This window comes from Falco naumanni, chromosome 2 (genome assembly GCF_017639655.2).
Source record: "Falco naumanni isolate bFalNau1 chromosome 2, bFalNau1.pat, whole genome shotgun sequence".
NCBI classification, from domain to species: domain Eukaryota; kingdom Metazoa; phylum Chordata; class Aves; order Falconiformes; family Falconidae; genus Falco; species Falco naumanni.
In genome coordinates, this window is record NC_054055.1 from 72,119,954 (window position 1) to 72,146,782 (window position 26,829).

At 41.1% G+C, this 26,829-nt stretch overlaps 1 protein-coding gene across 1 annotated transcript in view; it reads right to left on the minus strand.

Annotated features, from left to right (window-relative positions):
- The window catches only part of ATP10A (ATPase phospholipid transporting 10A (putative)), a 118,351-nt gene that overhangs the window by 50,532 nt on the left and 40,990 nt on the right, over positions 1–26,829 (minus strand). The window contains exons 2-3 of the mRNA XM_040584814.1: positions 24,085–24,289; positions 2,221–2,306 (exon numbers count right to left, since the gene is read on the minus strand). Of these exons, the coding sequence (XP_040440748.1) occupies positions 2,221–2,306; positions 24,085–24,289 (291 nt within the window). The remainder of the gene's footprint in view (positions 1–2,220; positions 2,307–24,084; positions 24,290–26,829) is intronic.

The window sequence follows — 26,829 nt, forward strand, 5'->3', positions numbered from 1 at the left end:
TAGTGATCTTTTTTTCAGAAGAACTGCAGGTAACAGAACTTTCACATGTTTACAACACAGAGACACAGAGAGACACACAGACTCTCTCTTCCCCTGCCCGCCACCCCCCCCCCCCCCCCCCAGCTCCTTGAAAGATTTGTCAGCACAGACATTAGAACTAAAAGAGATCTTTATATTTAAAACACAAAAAAATAGTCTTAATCGAAACTGGAAACCTACTAACTGGTCAAAACTTCAAGCAAACCTTGACAGTAATGTCTCAGCACAGCTTTTACATATGGATCTCTTGCAAGTCTATTATTTCATAGCATCCCTGTTTAAGTAGCTCAGTAACATTTCTTTTCAGTTGAGCTTTTACCAGCTGAGAGCTATCTGGATCTTTCTTTCAAGCAGTGACTACTGGTAAGATTTTGAACAGGAGTTAAGATCTGAGTTTGACACAGCAATGACATTTCAATTCAGATGTGCTAATTACTATTCATCTTGCAAATGTTTGATTTGAAATAGACCCATGATTTCATGATACTAATGAAGGAAATTTAAAAAGAGGGGGGAAAAAAGCCTTATCCCGTGATACATTAGGACACTGAGAGTTTACTTGTTGAGGGGTTGGTCCCTGCTCTTTACTTCAAGTGCCCCATGGTCCATTAGTTGTAAATTTCTTGCAGCATAGCTGATGAGACCTGGACATCACCTGATGCTTTCTGCCAGATTCAAAACTGATGTCTTGTTTTTTTGCTGTGTCAAAATATATTACAGCATTTGTGAAACATTAAAATATGAAGAAGATTAAATAGAATCAATATTGAACAACAGTCTTCCAAAAGACACTACCATGTTTTTTGCTACGTAATTCAAATGTTTCTGTAACTTACACACTGCAGAAATTTTCCACATGGAGTACAAAATTAAATATATAATGAAACACCAATTTATGCATATCTTCTACAGTGTTCAACCGCTGCTCAATATTTTGGGGACTAAGATTCACACACATGAAGTGTGTTGGAAAAGCTGCCAAACTTTCCACTTCCATATTCGAAAATGTCCTTTCTGCAGTAGAGCAGGCTCTCTATTAAATGTAGACAGTTACAGACCCTTGTGCAGTAATGTCTAATACTAAAACTTTTACCTTTAAATGTACTGTAGGGCTTTGTGCTGCTAAATAAAGGAAAACATTTTCCCACACTACAACCTGATGTAGTTTCAAAAAAACCTGTCATGATTTACACCAATTGACAGCACATCCTACACAACCTGTGACATCTGAGAGTAGTAACTGAAGTGGTAAATAGCATTACTATAAAAAATTCCCCAAGCTCTAGCAATTTATCTTGAGCCATTTAAGCAATTCAATACTGCTTATCACTATTAATCAATATGGGTAATAAATCATTGTATTCTAAACAGAATTAGTGTCTGTTTAACTCTCTTCATTAAAATTTAGACAAAAATTTAAATATCCTGGGCTCTCACCCTCCATGTGGTTACAGGTTGTAGAAAAATGTCATGCAAGAGTGCATCTCCTAAGTCACCATTATCAGCATGCCTACACACTACAGTCCTGGCTATGTTAGAAGCAAAGCGCTTTGCACATACTAAATCATCTTTTTCTGAGGACTTTCTCCAGGACTGATTGGCCAGAGATGAGAACCCTATTAATACAGTTCAGTTTGCTTAGAATTAAGACAAGTGGACGTAGGTGATTCTGCTTGGTGATGCACAAGCACACCCACTGTGTGAGCCAATTGTTTTATTTTATCTGAATGACAGGAAAGGAATACTGCCATACTTGCAAAAGTACCAGTTTTGCCTTCAAACAGACCCACCTTCATAAAAGTAGTATACAACAGACTGTGTTTGTTTGTTGGCTCTCTTGGACCTGTCTTCTATTTCCTCCCATTTCCAGATGGGCTTTTTTGATCCATGGAAAGAAGGCAGAAGAGTATCTATAACTGCACTACTTCATGCATTCATTGCTGGAGTGTAAACCGAACAAAGCTAACATCTAAATCCACCCTAAGGAATGGAAATGTGAGGCTTCCATCTCACCCTGAAATCTCAAATGAGGATCCTCTAAAAGATCTTTAAATATGCAGCCCGACTTAAATGTGAAGATGCAACTTACAGAACAATGCCCAAAAGAAACCTGCTTTTTTTTTTTTTTTTTTTTCCATATTAAAGGAGTGTATACTGAAGGATATTATATGAAATACTCACATGTAACCTCGAAACCTACTTAAGTCATTGTTTGGCTTCTCGCATTCAATGACACTGGTGAACTTCAAGGGGTCAAATTCTGAGTCCTGGAATAATAAAAGTGTTAATTACTTAGGGCAAAGACTTGCAAATTACAGCCAAAATAATTTTATTTTCTATTTTTCATAATATGTTAAAGTCCATTTTTTTCAAAGGCAATTAAATGAATGACACTGACCACTGGCACTGGAAATCAAAGGCACCTGGGCACCAAAATTCCTTCCAAAATCTCCCTTGCAAGGATGACTTTTTTTGTTCTACCAGTGGAATTAGAGAAAAGATGCTGAGCCCAGAAGTCAAATGAATTTGGTCTGGGAAGGCTCAAAATATTCAATAGTATCACTGTATTTGATGTTCAGCGAAGCTACTGAAAATCTAGGACATCATAAGTCAATATACTGCTAATTATGAAAAAGCTAATATGAGCTTTTGAAATATTAGCAAGACTTCTTGATTGCTTTATGTCAACACGATAAATTAATCTACTACAGTAAATACACATATATAGCAGAATAACTTTTTCCTAATTAACACTTAAAAACTTCTTTATTCTCTAGCTCATTAGTCTGAAGCTGGTATTTTTGCTGACTATCTAAGTTTACCTGTAGCTAGCACCTTGTTGTGTCTGAAGAAAAACATCGTATCACAGCATAATTACTTGATTTTGTTAAATAGAAATCAAGGTTCTCCCTTCTTTGCCAGACCAAACAAACTATGCAGTGAAATCGGAGATACCCGGTCCTGGTGCTGCTGAGAAGGCTGTTTGTCTCCATCAGTGAGGACTGCTTTTAAGTAAACTGCTTTTCACACCATTTAAATGAAAGAACAAATTGTGAATTATTATATTATTAAGCTTTCAACAGTAGTAATACTGCAACTGTTATGTTTTGTAATGTTTTTTCTGAGCACCTGTAGACCCCAACCACTACTTTTCAGAACATGGTACGGGAATGGCTGACTAAGAATCAGTAACTGAAGGACAGACACAATCTTATTGCCAGCCTCTCTGAAACACAGCTGCCTTTTTTTTTTTTTTTTTTAAATATATTGTCTCTACTCAGAAGAGGTGATTTTAAATAAAAGATAAAAGAAACTAGAGGATATGTCAGCATCACCATCAACGCCCTCCATTTTTCCACCAGCTACACATGCAAGAAAAAAAGACTTAGAGCATACAGGAGACAATTCAAACCACCCACACCTGACACTTTGGGAAACCTTTTCTGTATTTTCAAGAAACAAGAGATGATAGAACCATGAAGATGGGCTGTCACTTAGAGACAGCTACAGCCCACTGGAGGAAAGAATCACTTTTAGATGTAGAATTCAGCTTGTAAACAAGGGGGGTGGGGAGTGGGGAGTAAAAACAAAGGACAGCTCTGAGCAAGGAAGATTGCTATGCTAAGAATCAGACTCCCTGAATTACATTTAAGTTGGCAGACAAGCACCTGAGCCTTAGGAAGAAATCCAGATGATCTCAGCACCAAATACTGTTGGTTAAGATCATTAGATATTTCTCCTGGTCAGAAGAAAATGACAGGGTTACAGTGCTGTAGAATAAGGAAAGAGCAACTGACACCATCTACCAGAATTGTGCAAAGCATTTGACACTGCCCCTCGTGACATCCTTGTCTCTAAACTGGAGTGACATGGATTTGATAGATGGACCACTCAGTGGATAAGGAATTGACTGGACAATTGCATTCAAAGGCAGCCTGGGATCAGGTTAGGAAAGCTAAAGCCCTGACAGAATTACATCAGGCCAGGGACATCAAGGGCAACAAGAAAAGCTTCTATAGGTACACTCGTGATAAAAGGAAGACTAGCGAAAATGTGTCCCCTCTCCCGAAGGAAATAGGAGAGCTGGTTACCTGGGACATGGAGAAGGCCGAGATACTTATTGACTTCATTGTCTCAGTCTTCACCGGCAAGTGCTCCAGCCATACTGCCCAAATCACAGAACACAAAAGGCAGAAACTGGGGAGAATGAGGAACTCCCTGCTGTAGGAGAAGATCAGGTTTGAGACCATCTGAGGAACCTGAAGGTGCACAAATCCATAGGACCTGATGAGATGCATCCACGAGTCCTGAGGGAACTGGTGCCTGCAGGTCCTGAGAGAACTGGCCAATGAAGTGGCTATGCCACCATCCATCACATCTGAGAAGTCATGGCAGGCCTGTGAATTTCCCACTGACAGGGAAAGGGGACCAGTGATGAGTGGCATTCCTCAGGGGCAGGTACTGGGACTGGTGCTGTTTAACATCTTTGTTGGCAACACGGACACGGGGATTGAGTGCACCCTCAGCAAGTTTGCCTACGACACCAAGCAGTGTGGTACAGTTGACACACTGGAGGGAAGGGACACCACCCAGAGGGACCTTGACAGGCTTGAGAGGTGGGCCCGTCTGAGCCTCATGAAGTTCAACAAGGCCAAGGGCATGGTCCTGCATGTGGGCTGGGGCAATCCCAAGCACAAATGCAGGCTGGGTGGAGGACAGATTGACAGCAGTCTTGAGGAGAAGGACTTGGGGATGCTGGTTGACAAAAACTGGAACATGACCTGGCAATGTGTGTTTGTAGCCCAGAAGGTGAACCGTATCCTGTGCTGCATCAAAAGTATGACCGGCAGGTCGAGGGAGGTGATTCTGCCCCTCTACTCCACTCTCATGAAAACCCACCTGGAGCACTGCATCCAGCTGTGGGGTCCTCAGCACAAGACAGACATGAACCTGTTGGAGCAAGTCCAGAAAAGGACCACAAAGATGGTCATTAGGCTGTAGCACTTCTATGAAGACAGGCTGAGAGAGCCCAGAGAAGAGAAGTCTCCAGGGAGACCTTATAGCAGCCTTCCAGTACCTAAAGAGGGTCTACAGGAAAGCTGGAGAGGGACTTTTTACAAGGGCATACAGTAACAGGACAAGAAGTAATGGCTTTAAACTGGAAGTGGGTAGATTCATCTTCACTGTGAGGGTGATGAGGCACTGGAACAGGCTGCCCAGAGAAGCTGTGGATGCCCCATCCCTGGCAGTGTTCAAGGCCAGGCTGGGTGGGGCTTTGAGCAACCTGGTCTAGTGGAAGGTGCCCCTGCCCATGGCACAGGGATTGGAACTAGACGGTCTTTAAGGTCCCTTCCAACCCAAACCATTCTATGATTCTGTGATTCTCTAGGTGACTGAAGTTTGATGCTGGACATGCTTGGAAATATCTAGTTCTACAGAGGTGCCTAAGGCATCCTTGGGCTGTAAAATAAGGCAGATACTGTAAAGCAACACATTCACTTCCTTTGATGCTCACTCCTCAGCTGCTCACTTCAGACAGGCAGAGACACCAGCAGTCACAAGGAAGGAATCTCTGGCTAGAACAGAAATCACGAAGGTTTTAGGCCTTGACATCTGAAATCTGTTACTACAGCTCCTAAAATGTATGCACTCTGCCTGTATCCTTGCCTCCAGCAGCCAAAAGGTTCACATTACAGAGACATACAGTAGCAGCCAGAGCTACATGGCAGCTGGCTTTACTTGAGCTTCTTGGAGAAGGTGAAGTTCTCCCAAGTCACACCAAAGCTTGTTTTTCTGGGAAAGCCTGTGCTGTCTGCGTAACACCTGCCCTGCTGCTCCAGAACATGATCTTTTCCTTCCTTGCCCTGGTATGTTCCTTGGCAGGAAAAAAGAAGCCTCAAACAAACCTACAAGAAAAATAATCCATATACACTGCTCAAGGTATTTAATAATATACTGTCTGCCTATGGACTGTGTTAAAGAAGAGTCACCACTGTAACTTAAATTGCATTTATAAAATGAAGATACTGGAAAGGGAAACATTTCTTGTCTTTTTATTATAACATACTATATATAATACAGTTAATTTAGCACAAATTTTCATTCAGTGGTCTTAAAAAAGAAACAAAAGAAATCTTAACATCTTTGATGAATGCTCCTGCGGGAATCCTAAAGACACCTAAAAATAAAACCCAATGTAATAAAATGCAGCTTCTCTATCGCTGCTGAACTCAGCAGAGAGAGCATGGTCTCAGTGCTGTAAGGATACATTAGCTTCTAAAGCAACTGGAAGTTTGCACACTGAATTCCCTTTCTGCTAAGAAAGCCTGTCAGCCAGTGACTTTACAAATAAGAAAAAACCTACTAAAAATCTAGAGATAAAGTCTTCACAGAGAAGAAAGATCCTGTCAAGATCAGAAAGGACTAAACCTACTCAACTTCTTCATTGCTACCATGCAACTACCATGTAGACTTTCTCCCTCCTTTGTTGGATTCTTTTCATTTATAACTCAGTTTTGGAAATAGAAGTTCTTTATTTTTAAGTTTATCGTCTGTGTATTTGTGTTCTGTTACAATTAACTTGAAATATGTGATTATGGTCTTTAACCAGATAGTATCTGGGAAGAGAGAAAATCCAATTAAAATAGTAGTTTATGTAAGGAAACAAAACTGCTGAATTCTGATTTATGGCAGAAACTCTTTCATTTATTAATAAATCAAATAGTTTCATCTCTTCTCTGTGAAATGGAAGGGTAGATATACATTGTATATAACAGCTGATGACACTGTTTTGATGTGAAAATGCCTTCCAGTAGACGAATGAACAAATATATTAAACAGTGCCTGCATGTGACTGCTTTCAGTGGTTATAAAGAAGCACAAAGTTAACATAAGATTTCAAAACGATCAATATTTTGTTCCTTTTTATGCTGATATCCACACTTCAGCAGCAAATAAAACAGAAACTGTGATGCTGGTCTAATGTATTAACAGCTGAGAAGCTGCAGCTAAACAGAGTTAAAGTCAAAAGTGTTGATTTTACACTGCACAAATCAAGATTTGTGCTGTTTTCTGGGTAGAAGTCCATGAAAAAATTAAATTCTCTGCCACTACCTTTAATTCTTCTCTTTCTGCATCACTGTTACAACACAGAATACAAAATCAAAATATGGTTGAGAATAGCTCTTCCCCAGACTTTTGTGCATCAGTTATCTGATGTGCCTGATTTTCAGTGTCATGCTTGCCACTTACAGAACTGCTGGGCATTAAAGCGGTCCCAGCTTCAAGAGGGATGAAAAGCTCCATGCCTAGGCAGACTGCAACCTGAGTTGAGGCTTTCCAATTCCTGATTTCCCTGAAAACATGACTGATTTGGTGTTCTTATGGTCTCCCAGTGCACACCAACAAGGCCAGGTTACTCACAAAAAGCAGCTGGAGACATTTTTTTTCTTTTCTGAAGGTATGTATCGTATTTATTATACAGTACTTCTGCATGTGTCCCAGACTTGTGCCTTGTGCACCGCTGATTTGAACAACTGACTTTCTGGTTGATGTAAACCTGGGAGAGATTCACTGACTGCAAATAAGTTCCCCAGTGAACTTCACAAAACTGTTGGATGGCAAAGGCCAGGGCCAAATTCTGTTCATGTCATTCATATATTTCTGTTAAAAAACTGTCCTAGTTTCAGCTGGGATAGAGTTAATTTTCTTTTTAGTAGCTGGTATAATGCAGTGTTTGGGATTTTGTATGAAAATAATGTTGATACCACACTGATGTCTTTAGTCGTTGCTAAGTGATGTTTATACTAAGTGCAGGACTTTTCAGTTTCTTCGGCTCTGCCAGCCAGAGGTCTGGAGAAGCACAAGAACCTGGGAGTGGACACTGCCACGACAGCTGACCTGAACGAGCCAAAGGGATATTCCATACCACAGAACCTCATGCTGAGTATATAAACTGGGGGGAGTTGGCTGGGGCCTGCAGATCGCTGCTGGGGGACTGGCTGGGCATCAGTCAGTGGGTGGTGAGCAGCTGTGCTGTGCATCACTTGTTTTTTTTTTCCTTTTGGATTTTATTCTTCTCTCCTATCTCTTCATTACGATTGTTGTTGTTATTATTATATTTTATTTCGGTTATTAAATTGTTCTCACCTCAACACAAGGGTTTTATTTTTTTCCAAATTCTCTCTACCCTGTTGGGTGGTGGTGGCGGTGAGTGAGCAGCTGCATGGTACTTAGTTTTGGGCTGAAGTTAAGCCACAACAACAACAACAACCTGTTCTCCTTTTGCTACAACATACATTTTACTTGCCATGACTAATTCTAAGGATAAGTCCCTGTAAAATAAAGTAAGGCCAGGCTTTGCATAATTTCATAGTTCTTAAATATTAATATCATATATGCAATCTTATCCCATAATTTCCACAAATAATATAGAGGTGTTCTGTGTTGATAAAGAATAATCTTTCATGTCGAGCCAACCAAGTCTATAATATAGGGAGACAGCTTGCATTATGAAGAGGCAGCATGCATGTTTCATGTGTTACAAAGAAGCAACCGAATAGTGACTGTACACGTATGATGGGTAGCTGAAAAGGTTATTCAAACATTAGTGTTTTTTGATGTTTACACTTAAGGCAAGTATCTCACTGCTAGGTAGTGCTTAATTTATTTGAAGCACAGACTGGTCATTGTTAAGACATTACAGAAAAACTGTGCTTGAAAGGATACTCAGAAATAAGAAATCTAAAAGAAGGGCCAGAAAGGATTATGCTAGTTTCAGTGAGTGTTGACTTTGAAAAAAGTCACTATGAGCACCATGTATGTTAAAGTCTATGCAAATTCAAGCACCTTCAGTTACGTTAAGAGAAAAAAAGAAACAGCGACCAGAACTCAAACGTTTTTACTCCTGCATTAACACTCTAAGGCTGCAGACAATCATATTCCCATTCATGCTTCTCTCCCTCCAGGCCAATCAATTTCTAATTCTCTTTGAAATGGTGGAAGAGCAATAGTCTATGAGATGGATGATATTTAGAAGTCAAGAAACGCAGATTTGACTTTCATGAAGTTGAAAGGAAACAGAATCCTTGGTTCCCTTTGTCTTGAGCAAATGGGACTAGTGTAAATCCCTCTGCCCATGCTATACACACTATCTTAGCACTTACAGGCTCTAAAAAACTAATACTTTCATTCTTTTTCAAATGTTAGGTATTGCCTCTGCTTTTCTAACAGAGTTAGCATGGATATAAGCATCATCCTTACAGGCACCAATCTGGTTTTCTGCTGGTGTTTCAGATGGATGCCGTTCCTCCTGTTGGATTTGAATTTCACATCACCATCATGGTATCACAACAACGTCACTCTACAACAGGGCTCTCGAGCTGTGCTGCCTGCACACCGGCAATAGGATGCAAGTCACTTCAAAAGAGTAAAACCACAAGATATATCTGGATGCCTTTGCTCTGGAGAATATAGGGAATGGTTGGATGGTTGGTAAACACTGCCTGAAATACAGAATGACCATAGGCCTGCATGTAGGGGACGAGAAGATAAAACTGGTGGCATGCCTTGTCCAGTGCTGTGTGGCCCAGCAAGACACCAGGCACCTGTTGCTGTGACCCCTATGGCACAACATCATTCTTTTTCTGTGGGTAGGTCATAACGTGAAACAGAGGTTTCAGTCATTTCTTCCCATATGGTCTGAGAGTTTCAGAAATACAGAAATAAAGAAATACACCATTTGGTCAACCATTAATACATAGAAACATTCAGGTGTATCTCCCCATTGGGGCTGTTTGTACCCTGCATTCAGAAGCCTTCGGTGACTACACGTTATCCACTTCACTCTAGCGGTAAGAATTCTTTCTTACCAATATAATTTTAAAAACGGGTCTTGAAGGTTTCTGCATGTATGAAGTGATGCACAAGATACATCAGAGGAGTGAAGACCACTTCTTGCTCCACTCTCCTGCCATAGTAATATCAAGTCAAAATGAAAAAAAAAAAAAGAACAAGAGGAAAAAAAGGAAGGGATTTAATTACATAATAATAAACAGAATTTCCTCAAATACCTGACTTCAGATTTTGATTTTGTCAAAATGCCCTTAGTTCACTGCCTTCCTCTGAAAAAACTGCTGACCCTTTAGAAACTCAGAGGTATTTCTGAGAGCTTAAAACTTGTCAAAAGGACACACAGTGATACTTACATTAGATATGTTATGTACTCAGGGATTCCACAGAATATATTTCAATTCTTCCAGAGTCTTCTTGATAGAGAACTGTTTAACAGCCTATCCATAAATCCTACTTCTTCCAATTTCTTAACATTTAGGGAAATTAATTCTTACTCTAAATGCAGCAATGGGAAGGCTTATTTTCCTTATGTAAGCAAACTTAGTCATATTGCAAAATCCTGTTAAATATTGATTCCTTCAAAGCTGAATTTCAAATTAAAGTTAAATTGCAGATGTAAAGGGTTTTGTGACTAGGCTTTAACAATGCTTTACCTGTTAAACCTGATAAAGAGTTCCATTTAAAACAGTAACTTAGGTCTGCAAGAATTGGGCTGTGTCTCTGGGGAAGCACAACAAACACAGGAGAAGAAAACATAATGGAAAGGTGTTTTACTCAAAATTTTCCTTAAAATAAGCCACTCTCTGTTATCTCTCAGGTGAATATTGATGTATCACCCTCTGAAAAACTTATATCCTAAAAAGGTATACTGTTGAGGAAAGGAAAATGTTACAACACCTCTACAGAGTGGGAAACCCGCAGGTAGACAGACGAAGGAACTACAGAGATCTGTCACAAAAAAAGGAGACTGAATTTAGCTTTCTCCAACATGACTCTGGAGCTTTAGCTGCAAGATAATTCTGAATCTCTACAGTGAAATGCCAACCTTTCTGACTGCTGGCAACCTCACGAAACTGTCATAGCTCAAGAAGCAAAGCATGCTGCTCTGCCAGATGACTTAGTTTGACAATTACACAGTGTTCAAACAACATATTCCCCTTCATTAAATGCGTGTGGTATGGGTGATTTAATGGCCTGTTAGTGATATTAATAATGCATAGTTATTAAAATGTTTTCCTTTATTCATCTGCCCTACTTTACTGCTGCAGAAACCTGAGTCTGATGTTCAGTCCTTCCTTTTAACAGGACAGCATGAGTACCCCAGGATGCCCTTGGGTGACACTGACAGTTACCCACTTATCACGCTGTGTTTACTGGCTACGCTGGGGAACTTATCCAGACTTCTCCCTGCAGTACAATGGCTAGATGAGGGCTCTGGGACTTGTTTTGGCATGTATTTCTGGAGGAAACAAAAAAGGAGAAATGAAGTCATGGAGACAACTCAAAAGAAATATTTAATAGACAAAAATCTGCCTAGAAAAACACCTTTCCAGTTTAAAAGCTTTTAAGTGCAATAAGAACGCATCCTCCTAATGCATTGGTCCATCCTATTGTTGCTTTATATAGCAGTACCCTGCATTTACCATATAAAATTAATCTGACCTTTTATTAATGTGCAACTGGAATTACATATTGATTTTACGTATCCAAAGCATGCAGACTGTTTATGCACTAAAAGACCGAAATGTTTTAATGTCTAAACTGCATTAGTCTCTGACAGAATTTATCTGTGCCACTAATTCACAAGAAAAGGAAGAAACAGTTTGATCTATGCTGTTTAGGAACTAAACAGATCCACCCGTACATCAGAATTTAATAGCTTTGTTTTCCACACTGACAACTACTACTATAATTGGATTTTTTTCAGTACTGTTTGTTTAAATGGAACTGAGATGTTCGCTATTCAGAGTCACTGGAAGAGCTGAGCAAGCCAAATACACATTAGGGGGGATGGTCTTCCTCTGGCTGACTTAAGTAAAAGTTTTCCCCTTTGTACAAAATAGTATGAGGGAACAGCACAATACTCGGCTTGCAGGAAAAGAAATGTGTTGCTTGCAAGGCCTAGGAAGACCTCAACAATTATATGAGAGCCAGCTGAAGAAACTGCTGTTAGTCAATCACAGGACAAAACTACCAAAAAAATGTCAACAATGCTGAAAATACACACATGCAAATTCAACATCCCTTGGGATTATGGCTATCCTTAGTAATGCACTGAAAATTACAGTGGTGTGAATGACTTCGTTCATGGACTATAGCAGCACTGGAGAGTGGTAAGAGAACAGAGTATGTCAAGGCTGAAATATGGACCCAGACTTGGACAGTTAAGGAAGTGGTATCTGCCTGTTCCAAAAGGCAGTCACTGAAATAAATGAATGGCTTCATAGTCTGTCTGTAAGAGCCACCCTCAGCATTAGCTCAGCGCTTCAACTAAACCACAAATCCAGCCTCTCAAGGGCTCACAAAACTGTACAACCCACACTGCTCCTCCAGAAGCTTTTCACTTCATGCTCACAGACACTCAGCAAGATGTAACCCTCCCCACCCTTCAGTGCCTTCCCCTTTCTGGAGAGATTTTAGAAGTCCTTCTGATGCATTTTTTAACTGCTGGAGAAAACTTATTAGTGGCAGAAGCATTGCACGGTCATTTTAATTTAGTAGCACAACAGCTAGCTCAGCTTCTGAATATACCTTGGCCTGCTCCTGCTCTAGTCTGGGCTGCTAGCCAGTCTGACTTCTTGTGGGACGCAGTTCTGCCAGAAGAAATGGGAATGGGAAGGACCAAGACCCTTCAAGCAGAAGAGGGAAATGCCAAATACCTCTCTTACATCAATCCACAAACAAAACCCAGAACATCAGAGTCCTGACAGAAGAGACAGTGGCTGGTAATGAAGGGTTTTCCTTATGAATGGTAAAACCTAGCAGTGGTAGCTGTAGTGCGAGGATGCAGTTAAACACACGAAGGATTGATGAGTCCATCTCAACCTGGAGACAGGGAATCTGGTTAAAAGTAGCTTTACCTTGCAAGGCATCATGTTTAAGAAACACTTCTAGGATGTGGGGGAAACCTGTAACATAGGGCAACTGCCCAAGGAACTGAGAGACTCCAACCCCAGCCAGTTGCAGGAAAGCACAGAGGGAAAGAAGCAGTCCTAACGAAAATACACTTTTTTCACCAAATACTACAGGGCAACACTCATATCAGCACTACCACAAGTTTGTCAGCCTTTCCATGAGCATCTCCATCATGAGAAGGCTATATAGCCAAGTAAAAACTCCCTGAGCTGGACACTGGCATCCCATCTTCACTTGGACTTGTGTCTTGTATCAACATGCGCTATCACATGCCTGCTTTATTAATGCTCCTAACACAAACATGGCATTCAGAGCACACCTTCTCTGCTTAAACCCCTGCTGTTTCTGTACTTCCCTTATAGCTCTGTGGAGAGGGTGGAGGGGCAGCTGTGAAGGTTAATAGTCAGTCTGAGGGCAGCAAGGCTGTGGCTGGCATGCACGGTACCTGGGGGAAGTTGGGATGGTTGCAGAATACTTTGGCTAAGAGCTCTGCTCTCTGGTCTGTCTAGTCTCATCTACTATCTATTTCACTGAACGAGTTCCTTCTTGGTCAACATGCTAAAGACTTCAGTAGCAAAGTGAAAAACACCTTTTCAAAAAATCAAGGAATTCAAGGGTGATTTTTTTCAGGCAACAGCTGATTGCATAGATCTTATGAAAAGAAATTCATGATGGCCTTGCCAGTTCCAAAACCGGACAGCAGAACTGGGAAATGAGCTAAGGGGGACAAACATGTATCACTGGGGCAGAGACTGAGGTTTGCTACCCTGTTCAGCACTCTAGCCAGGCTCATGCTTCAGGCACGCACAGTGGTTACAAAGTTCCTGTGCAGCCTTCAGTAATCTGTATGCTTTGTTAAGTGTGGAATTAAAGCATACATGAATATGACCTGTTGAATCAGAGCACAGCAGAACAGCAGAGTCTATTACTCTTGTGCAGGCTTCCCTCGCCAGCTATCTTATCCTCTGGGTAGATGTCATCTACTTGGACTTCTGAAAGGCCTTTGATCCACAACATTCTTGCCACTAAATTGGAGAGATACGGGTTTGATGGGTGGACTGTTAGATGGATAAGGAATTGCCTGGATGGCTGTGTCCAGAGAGTTACAGTCAATGGTTTTATGCCAAGTGGAAACCAGTAATGAGTGGTCTCCTTCAAGGGTCTGTACTGGGACCAGCATTATTTATCAATGATGTAGACAGTGGGATTGAATGCACCCTCAGCAAGTTTGTGGATGACATGAAGCTGAGTGGTGCAGCTGATAAACTTGAGAGTAGGGATGCCATTCAGAGGGACCTTGACAGGCTTAAGGGATGGACCCTGAAGTTCAACACTTTCTGAAGTTCAACAAGGCCAAGTGTAAGGTCCTGCACCTGGATCGGGGCAATCCCCAATATCAATCGAGACTGGGGGATTAATGGATTGAGAGCAACCCTGTGGAACAGGACTTGGGGATCCTGGTGGATGAAAAATTGGATATGTGCCGACAACATGTGCTTGCAGCCCAGAAAGCCAACTGTCTCCTGGGCTGCATATGAAGCACTGTGGCCAGCAGGTCGAGGGACGCGATTCTGCCCCTCTGCTCTGGTGAGACCCCACATGGAGTACTGCATCCAGCTCTGGGGTCCCCAACATAAAGGACATGGACCTGTTGGAGTGGGTCCAGAGAAGGGCAATGAAAATTATTTGAGGGCTGGAACATCTCTCCTGTGAGACAGTTGGGGTTTAGCCTAGAGAAGATGAGGCTGCAGAGAGACCTCATTGAGGCCTTCAATATGTAAAGGGAGCTTATAAGAAAGATGGAGAGATACTTTTTACTAAGGCCTGCAGTGACAGGGCAAGAGGCAGGTTTTAAACTCAAAGAAAGTAGATTTACATTGGATATGAGGATTATTTTTTTACTATGAGGGTGGTAAGACACTGGAACAGGTTGCCCAGAGAAGTTGTGGATGCCCTGTCACTGAAGTGTTCAAAGTCAGGTTGATGGGGCTTTGAGCAACTGATCTAATGAAAGATGTCCCTGTCTGTGGCAGGGGTGTAGGATTAGATGGTCATTAAGGGTTCCTTTCCAACCCAAACTATTCTATGACTACATAATTCTTATGTAAACATTCATTATTATAAGCATTCAATAAATGTGAGATGTGGAAGTGCAATCAATGACAACAAATGTCAGGGATAGGACCAACAGGTAGAGCATCAATTAATAAAATAACTTGTGTAATTTTTCTTCCATGTCATTATCAGCTATCTGCCTTAACTAAAGATCATTGAAACAGCTTCCTGTGAAGCACCAGGAGATGCTCCATTGCTTTTTGTTTCTCAGTGGCTGATGTTCCTACCTCCATGTAGTTAATAGCAGGACAAAGTAATTTTTATCTCTTCCTGTTACACTGCAGCAGCTTGTAAGTCAGATCCCCGTGATCTCAGCCATACAGTCCACATTGCTATACAGGTATATGAGTATACTTAGCCATCTGGGGCATGGTTTTGAATCTGCTATTCAATCAAGTCAGGCCAAAAATATAATAAGCAGACAAGCTTATAAAAGTTAAATAGAGTCTTATAACAACTTATAAGTGCTTTCTAACCATGTGGAACGTTAAACATCAAATTCTCTTTCTCTTAGAAGCCAAAGAGCTAAGTGTTCCCTGCTTTGGTGTAAACCAGTCCATTACTGTGTCATTAGTAAGAAAGCTGAATTAGTGTATTAGCACCGCTGTCTGTAAAACTCCATGCACTACTGATGTTTTTAATTCAAAACCAAATGGAAGTATAAGCACTATAGTACTGTGTGAACAGTATCTTCTCCAGTCACGTACCTACAGCACAATCATAGCTTGCTCTCTCACAAGAATATACACATATGTAAAGTGTTTGACCATTACAGAGTCATAGCAGACCTTGAAAGTATGAACCTGAGTATAACCAATGAATGGAAATTTTCATAAGTTTATTGAAACAACAGCTTTGAGACATACGCCAGTCACTTCCCATGCAAGTAACATTTTAATGCAAATTTTTACTGGCCTCCATGGCTTTATCAGTACTAAAATGTGTAAAAGACTTGGAGGGTAGCAGGTGGAGAAAAGAGAAGTGGGATGAGGGTTCACATCCTGGATGTTGAGATAAATACAGGAGTTCCTCATTCTGCTGCTCTGCCTTTTCTGGCAGCAAAGCAGACCCCTTTTCCACCTCAGTGCTTCCAAAGGACAGTGAGCCCATACCATCATGGCTGGGGTTACACATGGCTTAATACTCCAGCTCTGGAAAAGAAGGTCTTTCCATCATTACCTAATCACTGATACTGCCAACTGGGGCTGCGGTATCAGAGACAAATGTAGAGTGATGTGTTTCCAGCTCAAAAAACTTGCCCTAAAATCATGAGTTCTCAGCGTTATAGGACAGATATTCCAGATACTTTCTGTTCCCAGCTGACAGGCCAATGTATGGCTAAGGAATAAACAGCTCCAGAAATAAACTTTTGTTCAGTAAAACCGAATTAGGCTAAGAGACCAGAAAAGTCATGACCAAAAAAAAAAAAAAATAAATAAATTGGAAAATCTCTCTTTAACTTGCTTTAAATGTAGATGTTTACTTCTCTATAACAGAAAAGCAGTATAGCATTTTATTTTGTCTACAAACCTCATGTTTTCTAATGCTTTTTCAGAGAAACAGCAGAACAGACAGATGCTGGACTATCGATACAGGGAATGAAATGTCCTGCCTCTCTAAGGGTCAGATGCAGTACAAGTACTGGCATAATATATTTCCTTACATGGATTTGCCACTGTTCTACCAGTGCTGGAAGGATTACCCTAGGGATGGGAGGTCCTTCACAGCCAATACACAAACTTTGATTCATCAAGTTAGCCCCTTTAACCTATATTTAAGCACAAAACCAAACAGCATTTTAGCCAATGCTAAAAGTGAAGTACTCGGCACTCTTCAGAACTGGACTCTTCCTCTGCTCCCCACAATGCTAAGATTAAGATGCTAAAACTTTTCACTTACAGTTATTTAAATTCTTTGACCCTCTAATGAACCTCTCTTGACTGTCAAATTTGTGGCCTGGACACCTGCACAATGGAAACTAGAAAGAGACAATAACCTTGCTCAAAGCTCACCAAGGAGGAAGTGAACCATCATCCTTTTTTATTTCCTCATACCTCCAGTGTGAGACTGCTGACTAAATGCCATGGTAAGCCAGCAGAGTGAAAAATTGTTCTCAGCCTTCCTTTAGGACTTTTAGCTTGCACAAGAGTTTGCCACAGCACTGACTTGGTCCTGCTCTGCACCAGGCTGCTCTGCATGCAGCTGCTCTATGTTTGTTTCTCTATTAGAGAGACAGGAGTTGCTTCCTCTTCTAACTAGATGTGTCCATGGCTTCCACAGAAGTCATCTCTGAACACGGTACTACCCAAAAAAAGAGACAACAATATAGGTGTAGAGCTCTTCATAGCAATTCAACCCTCATCACAGAAATCTACTGAACATTCAAGGCATGACCTCGGACAAAGGTCTTCATGGGATGTAACATGCTTGCATTTTGCACTGATAAACACAAGTATTCATACAAGATTTATTTCTCTAATATCTTAAGCTAAACTGTAAAACTAAAAAAAAAAATATTAATTTAATATTCTGGTAGTACATAGGGAAAAACATTGTTTTCTTTTGGTTTTTTTTTTTTTTAACTCTCTTCTCTCTCAGGGAAATCTAATTTTGGCAACGTGTGGGACAGAGCACTAATCTGCTGTTTTAACATGTGCATATCTGGAATTTTTGAGCCACTTTTCCTAGCCTGGTGAACCTTCTCAAAATGCTCCAAAAACAGAAAGGCAAAGGGATAACCCCCAAAAGATGCAATATAGACATTCACTATTCTTGTGGCCTGATTCTACCCTGTTAAAATACTTTTAGTATAAACAACATTAAGTATGCTGACCAGTTCACATCTACTTGATTATAACATTGTACCATTCCCACTAATTAAAAGTGGATGATAGCATGAGGGTATTAGTGGGATAAGGCCTGACAGGAAGAGTATAGCTATGCCCATTCTTGTGTTACTTTAGACTCAATCAGACCCTTTGAGATAAGAAGCTTGTATCAGCAGCTGAGTTGAAAACTGGGTCTGGGAGTTGTCCTAGCTTAACTTCAACTGTTCTCTCCAACTGGGCTAGTTTAACCGATGCAGATGGCTACACAAGAAATCTCAGTTTACGCTAAACCTAAATTTGAAAATTGCTTTCTTTCCTTTTTTTTTTTTTTTTTAAATGGAGAAAAACAATGCAAAAGGAACATCTACACTGAGATACCAAAGCTGCCCTGTGAGTTGTATGCATGCAATTAGCATGGGTTGCCCTTCCCAAAGTGAAGCCTCCAGCCAGCAACTGTCAGACTTATAGTGCAGCCCTTCTAGAAAGTGGTCTTCTCTTCTGGACCAGTTTCTGCCTAGGACTCACAGGGAAAGAAAGAGATGGTATAAATGGCTTAATGCTTGGAACATGGAGCTGTGGAACTGTTCCTTAAATCCAGCTGTTCCCAGTATGCGTCCAGCACTATGCAAGAACAGGAATAAAAGCTGGGTCTGTCAATTCAGCCCAGCTTCCAGGCTGGAAACTGATGAGCAAAAGTGCCTGCAGTAAGCACAGGCTCTGAGTTTATAGATATTCCACTGACTTGTGAGGAAATTAGACTGATGTGGTGCTAGTCTGCATGCAAATGAACCCTTCCAAACAGGCAGACACCAAATTCAGATGTGCTTTTTAAACAAAGTAAATAAGCAGCCACATAGTAATTTGCAAGGCCTATCTAAACCTGTTTAATCACGCTAATACAAGCTTGTTTTGAACAAAGGTCTACTCTTAGGAGAAAAAGAGAAAGGGAAAAAATTGCATCCCCTAGCCCCACCAGCTCTGAGAGGGATACATGCACCTTCTCACAGGGGATGGAAGCTGCAAGATTTAGCTTAGCTTTCAGCTGAAGTTTTCCACATAAACACCCAGGACGTGGCCAGTGGTTAATAAACCATAAGCTGCTCCAGAATCCACAGTGAGTCTTTGTGGATTTTGTTAAAAGGCATACTGAGTAGAAACAGTGGAGCAAGGAAATGTAAATGTTTTTCATGAGTCTAGATTCATACTATCAAAATATCCTAAATCAAGTTTATGAATCCTGAAAGGGAGTTTTGAGCTCTTGCAGCCCAAGCTGTATCTGCTTATCCACTCTGAAGAGTGGCTGACACTACGTCTCAGATGGATGGAAAACATTCCATAAGCAACTGCGGAGGGTGTGGTGGCACAGCAGCCTGCAGAGTAGCACAGAAAACACATTGATTCCTCCTGCCTACTGTGTCTCCGATTAGATCCAGTGCACCAGAAATGGCTGCTGTGACTCGGCAGCAGCAAGGGTGGGTTAGAAATTAGAAGAAAACTGGTGGAATACCAAGAAACACTCTTTTTTTCCAAGAGATGCTTACTGGTCACTGTTAGATCACTCACAGTGGGATTTAGCACAGTGCCTTCTCCAAGCTGCACTCGCCAGCGTGTCATGCTGCACACATGGATCTGATCCGTGTTTCAGTGTGAAGACAGTCCACTATCCTTTTGGCTTTAAAAACACAGCATGCAGAAGTACATTTCTGACTATTTCAAACACTTCTAACAAATCCTGTCACTGTAGCAGCTGGATAACAAGACCAGAGTATTTAAAGTCTCAGAGGAAAAAATGTCAAGGCCTTTGAAAAATCTGGTTTTTCTTGACTGACTATTTTGAGTATAGAACAACGAGGTATACATTCAAACTGGTATCTTCAGACATACAAGCCACAGAGGGACATATCAGTGACTCTTCTTACAGCTTGTGTATTGATAGGGTGCAGAATCATGTACAGAAAGTACAGGTTTACGTCAGACAGATCACATTTGTTAACAAACACATGAAGCTAACAAGCAGTGTGTTCCCAGTCTACTATAAATTACTCAGACAAATCAAAGCAGCACTAAAATTAGCAATATTTCTGGTCACTTGCACTATAAAGGAAAACAGTTTCTTGGAATTCACAAGCAGAGAGGTCCAATCCAAGCCCACAAATGCTGATCTTGGATCTTCTGAGCATATACTTAGAGTAAAATAATGCCTGCAAAGCACCGGAGGCAAGGATATAGAACAGCTTCAATAATTGCTTATTGTTGCTTCAAGCGTCAGGCTAAAAAGAGATCAGAATGGTACTTTTATGAACAAAGGTTTGGAAGAGGGAAACTATAAGATCTTTTACTCTCTGAAACTATGGACCTTATATGCTGTTAATGCTGAAGAGAGACACACAAAGATCCTTCAGAGCATGCTGGCAGAATGGCTGCCCTTCCAGAGGACAGCTGTACTGAATATAACAACGCTGGTCTTGCTGGCCTCCGAAGAGAGCATTTGGAGAGAGTGCTGTGGTTGCAAGAGGTCTGACCAGCACACACCCCGCTTCAGTGACTCCAAATTGGCAACCAGGCTCTCCATGGAAAGCAGCTCAGCACAGACCTGTGGGACTGCAAATTGCATGGGTGGGCATAGGGCAGGGAGACAGAATAAGGAAAACATAGAAGTGGCTTAAAAAAACTGTTCCCACCCCTGCTCTTTTCCCATGCCTAGCAGAGTGATGGATATAGAAATAGCTATCCTTCATCGAGCTGCTTCACAGGCACGTGCTCAGAAGTTATCAGTTAGTTCATTTAAGAAACACAGAAAGGCCAAGCTTTGTAACACAGCTTCTTTTAAATGCTTGAGATACTGCTGGAGACATTACTCAAAGACAGCTATTGACAGCTGATACTTTAAGAAGAAGCTTCCAAAAAATTCTGTTTCTTGTCCCATGATAAGCCACATGACCAGGCATGTCATTCTGTAAGGGAGGTGGGGAAAGAATTTAGCAGTGTGGGAAAGACAGGGTCAGGACTACATAATCTATTTGTCTGTTTTACTGTTTGAACAACAGGGCTGCAAAATGACACAGAACCAAACAGCTATAAACAAAACAGAGTACAATGGTACTCTGCTGAGTACAATGGTAATATAAAAATGTAAAAGCATTCCTGTCCAATGCATGAACAGGCTGGGATGGACGTCCTATAAAACACTCGGAAATTAACTTCTCTGAGGTTGAGTAAAAGGACCATCAGTATTTGGTGCAACAAAACTCCAGTCTTGCAATGTATTTTATGAGATCCATCAGTAATCTCTCTCCAGCTGTGGAAACTTAAGACATACCTAGATAGGAACTGTGCTTCACTTCAAAAAATGGGCATTACTTTGCTATTCCATGTAGCTCGCTGTGGGCCTACTATTGATCCAACATTTCCCAAGTAGTTTTCTATCCTGCTGCTGAGTGTCTCTCAACAGGGCAACACCTTCAAGAGCCAGTAAAAGTCTACCCCTACTAGTATGGGGTGAGGAAACTAATGCTGCTGCATGAATTAACAGCATGCTCAGACAGGTTTTGGCTAGGACTTTAATGAGGATGGCAAGTATTCTGCTGGATAAATTATAGGATGATGTATAAGAGAGGCTCTGTGATGCTGCAGCTGCTGAGGACTCGGTACTTGCAAGTGTGCACTTTGCCTACAACCTAGTTGACGCAGGAACCTGGGCTTGGGTATTTCCTGCTTTCTTAGCTATTTTAAGAGAGAGGAGGTAGTCACATGTGGTTTTCTTACAAACCCTCTTTCAATACTTGACTTCTTGGGGCCCAGTCTTGTTTTCATTGGAATGAATGAGCTTTCTGTCATTGACCCCAGTTTAAACCCTAAAAATTTATTATGGACCTCACCGCTATCGTAGCTAGGCATCTTGTGACCTAAAATTTATTTTAAAAAATTATTTATCCACGTATTTTGGAGCACAATTCTGAGATAGAAAAGTTTCATAATCATAATACAAAAAATTAAGATACAGAAGGAGGATGGGCCTGAAATGCAAAGTGCGTTAGGTGTCTACAAAGCTGACTGTAAGCGATTTCCTCAGTAAAGCAGGGTATGCTGAGCAAGCCAAGCCACGTATACCCTGATGTACTGAACGGTCTGGCACATAAACCTAGCTTTGCCTTTCTAGGTAGGCACTGTCTCCTCAGACTTCTTCCCTAATGTGACCCAATTCAGTCTTTGAGAACCTTTAACCCCTTTGAAGAGGAAATGGCACTGCCACTTCATTGCCATGCAACAGTCTAAACGTTACAGGTCTTGCCAAACCATACAAAACCCAGACTTGAAGTCTTTAGCTGCCTGGTTTTGATCAGCAATTTAAACCTCAGCGAGTATGCCAAACACGAGATTGCAGGGATACTCCCTCCCAGTTTTCCTGCTGTATTAATGCATGCATGTGTTCATTGGCTAAAGACAAAAGAGTGACTCCACAACTGATGGCTCAGGCACACATCTAGGCGTCACAGCTTCCAGGAGCAGAGGATTTTGTAGGGTCAGCAGGTCCCCTCTTAGCTCAACAGCTTCCAGCAATCACACTCCTAGTGCTGAATTGTGACTCTGACACCAGGAAGCCAGGGATCCAGTATAAGGAACTCCTCTGGGCAGCAAGGCTCTTGAAAGTCAGTCTTGTGGTGATCTGTACTTGGACGCATCAATTCCTTTCACTGTGTTTACCAGCACCTCTTGCTGTGTCAGATGGTCTTGGATCACAGAAATCCAACCATCTGCTGTGGATGAGTGGAGGAACTGGTACCTTCCCAGCTTCCTTTGAGACAGAGCTGTGACATGCCCTTAGCTTATAACAAACATGAAAAAGCATCTCTGTTCAGTAGCCTATAGGCAATCTATAATTACTGTCCTATATAACGTGCCTGAGGTCATGTAGGAAGTCTACGCTGGCAGACAACTGGGATACAACATCTGAGTACCTCCCTGGAGCTCTACCCACTGGGTGAAATTTCCTCTCAGTGGGAACAGGATGGGATGTTTGAAAGCAATTCCAAAAGCTTCTTTGAAACAAACGGAGTTTTTTAAACTTTTGGCCTGTAGCTGATTAAGCTTCTTGCCGTGGCAGGAGCTGCTGTGTCATGTCTAAACTCTATGTGGAAATCACTGATGGTTAAACAAGTTTTTTATCTCATGTTTTTACATGCTACTCAAAGGCTCTATCTATCATAAAGAATTATCTGGAAGACACATTGATTTTTATCCTATAGGTTGGATTGCAACTTCAGTAATGCTGATCTACCTCAGTACAAATACAGGCTTCTATAGTTACTTTTGATGACAGTGGCAAGGACAGCAGCTCCCATTGTTTGCAAAATTTCTCAAATGAGGAGAGCTCATAGGAAAAAAAGATGTAGCTGTGCTCTAGAGAATGATGGTTTTTTCCTGACAAAATACAGGAAACCGGAGTTAGCTGGCAAGAGGGATGGGAGAGGAGGGCATAAAAATAAATACTGTTTCAGGAGGATTATTAAAGTGTGTAAAACTTCAGGTAATTTCCTCTAATGCTGCTGACAGTAACTGATCTGGATTTTGTTTATTTAAAAATAGTGCTGTTTGGGGGAGATAAACACAGTGAGAGAGCAGTAAAACAGTTTTTCAGCACAGACACCTCTAGAATACATGCATGCTGTCCCTTTAAATCTTACAAGCTTTAATGCTCCAAGTGCTGGAGGGATATTCTGCAATAGAGTTTCAGGCAAAATTCCTAATTGAAACTGATCTGGTTTACAGGCAGGAAAAGCAGTTGTTTATATTTAAATATCTTCTCACTGGGCAGTTAAAATGTGTTTTCAAAACTCAAGCTACAATAGAAGCCATTAGAAATCCCTGTTTTCCAACCGCACACAATTGCCCCAAATAATTCCTATTCAAATTCAGGGGAAAATTATGGTCAAAATTCTGATACCATGATGAGGTCAGCTGTTGGCAAGTGCTAGTATTTTAATGACAACCATAACAGTAATTCATTAACACTACTAGAACAAGCAGATTTAGCTGGTGTAGAGTGGGTTGGTAAACAATTTACTTACCTGAAACAAATTCTTACCTTAAATGAGAGGTAGGAATGGTGACTTACCAGCTCTAAGAACCTCCTCACCACCTGTCTTTGTTTTAAGTTAGTTTCACCATCCAGGTTAGCTGTTTCTATATGGCACAGCCCATCGGGATCACTTGAGGAGAGCAGCAGTATGTCAGCAGGTATAATTTCATTACAGCGAAGCTGCACAAAGTCTCCAACTTTCACTTCTTTCCAGTATCTGCTTATATATTTCTTCTCATTCCTGAAAAAAAAAAAAAAAAAGACATTTACAGGACATATATATAAAAAATTAATACATAGACTGGCGTGCTTCTGTTAAGATCTGGTTTGATTTGTAACAGGAGTATAGCGCCTTTGGAAGGCCCTCAGGTACTCCCACGTTACGCTGGGAAAAGGCAATGCAGAGTGCCAGGAGGCCACTTCCCACTGACGCAGAACCACGTCCGAACTCCCAAGAAAGTCTTTTAAGGCCCAGAGGAAAATATGTTGTTAGACCTGGCTAAGCAGGGTAAGCAGGAGCTTCAGGCATTCTCCTTTCCCTCCCTCCATGCTTTGAGCCATCTGTCTGACCCCACGAACGGGAGGGGGCTGCTGTCTGTACTGGCTGAAAAGGAGTCACCTTCAGGGCAAGGGGGGAACTGAGAACAGGCTTGGGTGCAGGACACCTGCTTGGCACAGCTCCTGAATGTCCACCATCCAATGCTCCCTCAGATAGCTTCCCCTTGTTCCCTCTTTCTAACAGGGACAAACTTTGTGATATTGGGATGAAGAAGCCAAAAATCCCTAAGTACAAGGAATTTCCACTATTCATCACTAAACCTAGAATTACAAGGGCATGTCATGTGGAAAAATGCAGTTCCAATAGCTCTACGGGGAAAGGACACTGTCATTTGTTTTAAATATTTCGGCAGTATTTCCATTCTAGCCACAGCACCATCTGTTACATAGCTAATTGCTGCTTAGTTACACTTAACCTTTTATTTTGGAGTGCAATTTCTTTGTCAGCTCGAAGACTTACCCGACTGAAACAGCAACGTGTATGTTGTTCATTTAGATACAACCATTAAACCTCATTTGATTTTTTTTAAACTTCTTGAGAGCAAGAGCAAAAAGGAACAGGTGACTGCTTAATTAATTTTAGCTAAAATTCAAGGTTTTATTTTCATGAGACGCACACTCATGTGCTTTCTTGGCATTTGTGTAAATTGCTTTCTGTTGTGTTTCTGAAAGAAATTAATTTCAAAACAGTCACAAAATTAACTTAGTAAAATACTGAAAATGGGAATCTGCTATTCTGACACTTCTCTAAGCTGTCAGAAGACCTTTTGCTGTGTGAGCACCTAGATGGCTGTCAGCGCTGGCACTGTCACCGTCACCAGAGACAGTCTCCTGTGACAGCACTTAAACTGGCAGAATGGGATTCTGATAGGGGTGGAGAGTGGTAGCAGCTATTTAATGTTCTTTAAAGTATATTATTTTAAAATACAGAAATTTCAGAGGTAACACGAATAGATTTGTAACCAAACAGAAACACGCAAGTCCTGTCAGTGTTGCTACTTTGGAGTTACTGATAGTTACGCCATGCCTAGTTTATCCTCGTCATGCCTTCACTGCTATCACAGGAACTGCTAACTTAATTGGCTTTTATGCATGTATTTAGCCCAAATCCTGAACAATAACGTGTCAGGTAGCACAACAAGGATGTATCAGATCAGGTTTTACCTCCCAAAATTTCCTCACATCCAGTTTATAAAGGGAGGAATGAAAATGATGGCTGTGATTTCTAATTTGATAAAGCCTGGAATGTATTAAGAGCCAAGTATAAAAACTTGGTAGTCGAACAAAGGCAGGTAATACACACACTAGGTGCTGAAATTACCCAGTTCCTTCACACTCAGGCCACAACCAACATTTAACTTTTCCTGCTAATGAGTATGAATTGCTTTGAAACCCAGTGTGCCATAACGCAGTACAGATCATCGCACCGCTGATCTGAACGGTTTGTTAGCCATCCCTTTAGGTGTGGCCATTGCTCTTAAGCCTTTTAAATTTAACTGTGAAACTGGGTGATGTTCAAATGCATGTACAATGAGTAGTAGTATAGAAGTATGATCAGGCTAAAAATAGCAAGTAGGCCCATATTAAGTTATAAGAACTACAATTTTTTATTTAACTTCTATTGTTTAAAAAGCCAAGGCTATTTTAGCATTTCCTTGTCTTTCACATGCTTAGCAACTGCCACAACTATACACACTGTGGCAGGAAGGGTGGATATCAAGCAACACAAGGCCAAATGGCTCTGCTGGGATAAATGAAGTCGTTCAGCCTGGAGAAAAGAAGGCTGCAGGGAGACCTTATTGCAGTCTTTCAATATATAAAGAGGGTTTGTAAGACAGACTTTTTACCAGGGCTTATAGTGACAGGACAAGGGGTAATGGTTTTAAACTGAAAGAAGGTACATTTAGATGAGATGTAAGGAAGATTTTTTTTATGATGAGAATGGTGGGACACTGGAACAAGCTGCCCAAGAGACACTGTGGAAGCCCCATTATTGGAAGTGTTCCAGGTCAGGATGGATGGGGTTTTGAGCAACCTGATGTAGTGAAGGATGTCCCTGCCTGTGGCAGGGGATTTGAACTAGGTGAGCTTTAAAGGTCACTTCCAACCCAAAGCATTCTGTGATTCAGTGAATCTATGAATGCAAGACCTCCTGCACACACACAAAAGCCCCAGAGAAAAGCCCCCTTCATCAGACACACAGGAACAAGTTGGCCCAGCATT